Here is a 5,654-nt window from a genome sequence, read left to right as displayed (position 1 = left end):
TTCCTGCTTGCAGAGTAAACAATTCAGGCTTTTCCATCTTTTAATGAGAAATACATTATAATAGCTACTAAAATGACTGAAAATCAATCTATGGCTTCAGAGGAAAATTCTGTTCTCTTAGGCAGTCACAAAGCCTGATTTAGAGTCTTAAACTGTACTGCTTCCAGAGAAACTCTGGAAATTTCCTGCATTTCCAGACATACTTTGTATTCTATATCTGAATAAAAAGCCAACATTCCCAAGATGATGGCAATTTTAACATTAAAAAACATTACTAAGAACATGGCAACTTTTCATTTCAGTAGATTAAAATTATTTTCTCTAGGCATTGTTGAGATATTCAATTTTGATAAGAAATATTTTATTATTTCGTATTTATACTGCATTGTACATTAATATGATATGGAATATATTAGGTATAAGCATTGCATTGTCAAAACTGTTAAAGTCCAAGTGGAGTAAGAAGAAACTGCAGTTGAAATGCTTTATTGAAATGTTTAGACATCTACATGAAATGACAGATTTGAAATTATTTGACATGTTTTCATTGAAAATTTCAGTGAATTTGTGACATTATTGTGAAACATTTCCTTTTCACTGAGGCAATATTTTGTATAGAAAACTAGTGAAGAACTGCTGATTGCATTTTTAGCAGTCCTCTTTCGAGCACAAGCAAGCAGATGACTTTTATTATCAGTAATCAACAATTTCTTTTATCCTGCAGCACTATTTTACTAGAAAACAAGAATTGATCTATGAAATGTGAATATCACATTATTGTATTTAAGATTTAACTAGTCAATTAATAATTTGGTGATATTGCTCATATCAGTAATCTTTGGTGTGTGTTTTATGGGAACATAGAGATTTTTCATAAATATTGATTATTCAGCTCTATAGAAATGTACTGAAAAGAGAAATAAAATTTAGAAATGGTTCTGGTTTAAATCAGTCCTTTAAAAACACTAATTCAGGATCAGGAAAAATGTCCTTCCTGAATGTACCTTTTAGCAAATTTAGGTTTTGCTTTCTTATCTACACCTCAACATGATACATAACCATTTATGGATTATATAGGTATTTATTTTCTTTGGTTTTTAAAGATAAATGCAGAAAGAAGCTTATTAAAATGTTTTAAGATTGTCAAAATGAAATGTGCAGAATTTAACCTACTTTACATCCCGCTAATATTCAAAATTATCTAATGATCTTGTCCTTGCAGAGGATGTGAATGGTGATCAGAGTAAACTAAGGATGGAAAGAGGAAAAAAAAAACAACAAAAAAAGGAAAAAAGTCCAGCTAGTCTATTCATTTGAAAAGTGAAAGATAAAAGGTTAATAGTTACATACCTAAAATAAATTCCTCTGTGTTAATATCAGAACATCTTAAAATGAAGCAAAATGAGACAATACTGCCAATAATTATGTTTTTATGTGATTTCTCTATTAAAGACTCTCAATGTATATGAGACAAAACATGGATTTTGCAATTAGCGGCAAAGATGACCTTCTACTAATTATGACAGACTGCTACTATTATCCAATACTTAATTGCATTGTTGCACCAGGGTTTTGCAAATTACTTAAACTCAGAATGACATATTATTATTACTACAGGTAGAATAACTTCTGCTTGTGAATCATAGACAGAATTAGGGATTTTCCTTCCACATTCTTCAATGAAACTGCAGTTAAATCAGCAGACATTTTTATTTGGTTCAGGAAAATGGGAAACTATTTCTCATTGCTCATTGAGTGCTTAGAATCTAGCACAATGAATTTGTAAGAGACAGCCTTTATAAAACCAAACTCTCCTTTAGCTGAGATAATATTATACAGTAGATAGTTAGACAACAAAACATTTATGCCCAATGCAGACTGTTGCATGACTTCAGGGAATCTTTCTTGTCTGCTGCTGGTTGTAGCCCAAGCAACCATCGGTGTCAGAAATAGGCATCATAACCATCAGCAACATGTCTTTACTTACAATCAAATAGCATCAGTGATACAAAATAAACTGGGAAAAAAAATGGTACCTTGGGTGTTCTGTCTCATGTGCTATGCTAAAAAAAAATGTGAGTAAGCAGACAAAACATTCATGTTGGCAGATACTCTCTGGTTCTAACTCAGAACAGATATTATCCACAGTCTCGCCAGACATTATTCTGTAGTGCAAACTTGAAACAATAAATCTTTTTCAACCTCATTAGTTATTAATGAAAGAAGATAAGATGGTTTTATCAGGGAAGTTTCTTCCTTGGCAATACAAAGAAGATACCCTCTGACATGAATCCATGGATTGAGAGTCGATACCACTGCAATGCCTTTTGACAGTACATCAATGCGGATCACAGTACTATGGCAAGCACAAAAGGAATCAAAATGCAGAAGATAAGCACCTTTCTCTTTGGAGAACCTCAAATCCAACTTGCATAAATTTCTTTGTTTTGTAAAGAAGGTCCACTTGTTATGCCTGAGGGAAGCTTCTTGACCTTGGAGCTGTACCTATCAGAATATTATTGTAATAATAAAAAATAAAACGACTGATCAGGTACAGTGGCTATTATTTGCTCCAGCGTCTAGTAGGGAATGATTTTAGGAACACGGCAAAAAAATCTAATAAAACTTGTTTTTACTTCAAGGAGACTCAAATGACAGGGATAGAAGGAAATATTTATAGAAATGAAAAATGTATGTCAAATACAAAAGATCCACTGATTTGGAATTATGGCACAAAATCAGTATTGCTTTAGTGTTTGGTATTATGAAAAATCAATGAAGTGTGATCAATGCAAAGGCACAGTAATCAGACGCAACTATGAAAAAACATTTTACCCTGCAGATGTTTCACTGTCTCTATCTCAAATTAAAAAAATTCAAGCTCTGTATTTATGGTAAAAAAAAAGAGAGAGAGGGGTCAGAATTTTATTTCAGTTCATGAATCCTTTAGAAAACAGAAGTCCATACTGTAATTTCTTAAAAGACTGTAGAACAGGATTGACATTTCAAGAATATTAGATAAGAAAAGTCTCGAATAGTACCATGTGAAAATAATTTACGGAGGCAGTGAATGTGTTGCCTAAAACAGTGTACTCTCAAATATGAAATTACACAATACCTTTCCTGAAGGAAAAAATGTCTATTAGAATACTTACGAAGTCAGAGACCAATTTCCAGTAGTATTTCAGTAGGTACCTACCTTTATGATAACTTCTTATCATTACTAAATTGTATTTCAAACAGACAGCAGAATCATTACCTGTTTGGTTATTATTCCTGACAACCTTTCTAATGTGCTTAATATATTAATGCATTTACTATTATATTTTGCAGAACAGAGATTTAGCAGTGATAAACTAGTTCAATATAACACAGAACTTTCTTAAGCATTTGCCATATTTTATATGAATGAGTAATAATTAATTATTAATGCCATTTGTCTTGCCTATACATTTCCACAATACAACTGATTTTGGATGTACAGGTTCAAAACGAGATGATAAAACACATTCTGACACAATATTGAGCAGGGACCATGTGAGGTTTTTGAAATATCAGGAGAACTGTCTTCCTAACTCATTTTTCTGTCTTGATTCTTTTGGTTTTGGAGGCTCATAAGAACTAGAATATAAAGAAAATGCAGACATTCTCTGATTCAAATTGAGTATCTGTATCAGTGAAGCAAACTCATGAATTTTTAACTGACATAGAAACCAATTCCAGGTATCTCCATTTTGGATACCTTATGAAAAAGAATGTGAATGTCAAAGCTTAGGGGAGTCATGCATTGCTATTAATCTTCTGTTTCAGTATCTATAGCTATTTTTTAAAGAAACCTCTCCGTTGAGGTACCTGTACTATTTTATAGGTGTTTAAACACGTAGCCTCCTTTTTTCTGTCAGACACTATTAACGCTAATTTTATGTATGCTGTATGTATTTTCCATCCTCTTACTGATGGGCTCCTCAGAGCACAACTACTGAAGTTTATGTCTATTCAGCTGCAAAAGAAAAGTTTCCTAGATCTGTGTTATAACAGAGCACTGAAATTCTGATACTATCAAACTATAACAGCTACTCAAATTCATCAAATTAAAAATACAAAAAGACACCCTGTAGAACAAAAAAACATAAGCAGCAATTTGTCTCAGTTAAAAGGATGTATTTCAGGCTATTATCTATCACATTACTACTACTAAGTATGCTTAAATATACTCCAGCACACTCACCTCTTTTTGACGGTACTTAATTGCCAGTTTCAATCTTGCAAGATCATTACCACTTTGTTCTTCTATCAAGCTATTATCATCTCTGTAATTAAGAATAATTTCCAATTCCCTGGAACTCCGTGTCTGATCCAGAAGATCTTTAGCAAATTGCTTGCATTGCCGTGACAGTTCCTCATACTCTGACTTAAATTCATTTTCGACTTTACTCAGTTCCTGCAGCTCCCAGCTCAGCTGAAAGGCGGTAAGGAAAGGATCCTCACTGGACAAAGCAATCAACGATGGGCTTGCCAGAGCCTTGTAGATATTGAGTCTGGATCGAGAGTGCCGGAGGCTGTCCACATCTGAACTCGAGACACATTCGACGCAATTACAGCGGACCTCATGTGGCCTGGGCACAGAGACCCCTTTCTGCACAAGGAGCTTTATAATTTCGTAATTGTTGGTGTGGGCAGCCAGAATAATGGGTGTGATGTCTGGTGTAAATTCTGAAAACTGCTTGTCCAGAAGCACTGGTGGCACCTGTGAAAAAAGGCAAAAACCCTTACAGGCCTCTTCAGTGAAAAAGAGCTATACAAAACTAAGCTATGAATAGTTTACCTGGTAGTACACTTGCTGATGGATCTTTGCTTCTGGCCAGAGTTGAAGGAAACAATTAAACATAACAATTCAATTAGCTAAGATAGCCTCTTTCCAGTTAATAAATTGCTATAAGCAAGGTGTGATTTTTCATAAAACCTGTTTGTACGTAAACAGCCCACGGACAATGATTAGTTAGAGCAAATGATTAGATAAACGAGGAAGAGTCAGGTACAAACACTCCTGTCGGGTCCCTTGAAGTGCCAGCTGTGAGCAAGATGGACATGTTGTTGTCTCTCACTGGTTCATCTCAGTTTTATAGGGAAGACAGAATCATGCGGGCATAATTGTGATTCTCTGAAGGAAGTGGTGAACAGCACACAGATGAGCTAGAGTTATAAGATAAAATGGGCAAATAAATGAGAAAGAAAAGATAGGTTTTCTTAAAGAGAGGGTTGGAAATTGAGTGGAGTAACAAAGATACTGCTGCAAAGAGCTTAATGTCTTAAGGCTCAGTTCTACATTCACATGTGCAGACAAGAATACTCTATAGGAAAATGGAAGAGTAGGTAGCACAGGGCCTCAAGAGAGGAAACACTAGAAGATAATTTGTAAGGTCTATCCTGGTGTGCATTTCTGTATTTTCAGTCTTCTGATGTGTTTCTATATTTTAACAGGAGACTATAAAATCCTTCATTTTAACATTGTTTCTTTATTTTTCAATGCCAGACTCTAAAGTCTTTCCCAGATCAAGACAGCTCATTAGACTAGTATGATGAAGCCGTGAAAGTGTAATTAACCAATGTCAATCAAAAAAAAAGGTATTGGCAGCATCACTTATGGACTGCCT

The 5,654-nt window shown here is 34.3% G+C and overlaps 1 protein-coding gene across 1 annotated transcript in view; it reads right to left on the bottom strand.

Annotated features, from left to right (window-relative positions):
• Positions 1 to 4,747, bottom strand: part of TRPC4 (transient receptor potential cation channel, subfamily C, member 4) — a gene marked incomplete at both ends in the record, with an annotated part of 54,290 nt that extends 49,543 nt beyond the window's left edge. The window contains one exon of the mRNA XM_010180547.1: positions 4,229 to 4,747. Within this exon, the coding sequence (XP_010178849.1) occupies positions 4,229 to 4,747 (519 nt within the window). The remainder of the gene's footprint in view (positions 1 to 4,228) is intronic.
• Positions 4,748 to 5,654: the final 907 nt, after the last annotated feature.

This window comes from Mesitornis unicolor, unplaced genomic scaffold (genome assembly GCF_000695765.1).
Source record: "Mesitornis unicolor isolate BGI_N332 unplaced genomic scaffold, ASM69576v1 scaffold10740, whole genome shotgun sequence".
Lineage (NCBI taxonomy): Eukaryota > Metazoa > Chordata > Aves > Mesitornithiformes > Mesitornithidae > Mesitornis > Mesitornis unicolor.
The sequence above is the reverse complement of the archived record's forward strand: the minus strand, read 5'-3'. Positions and strand labels throughout refer to the sequence as shown.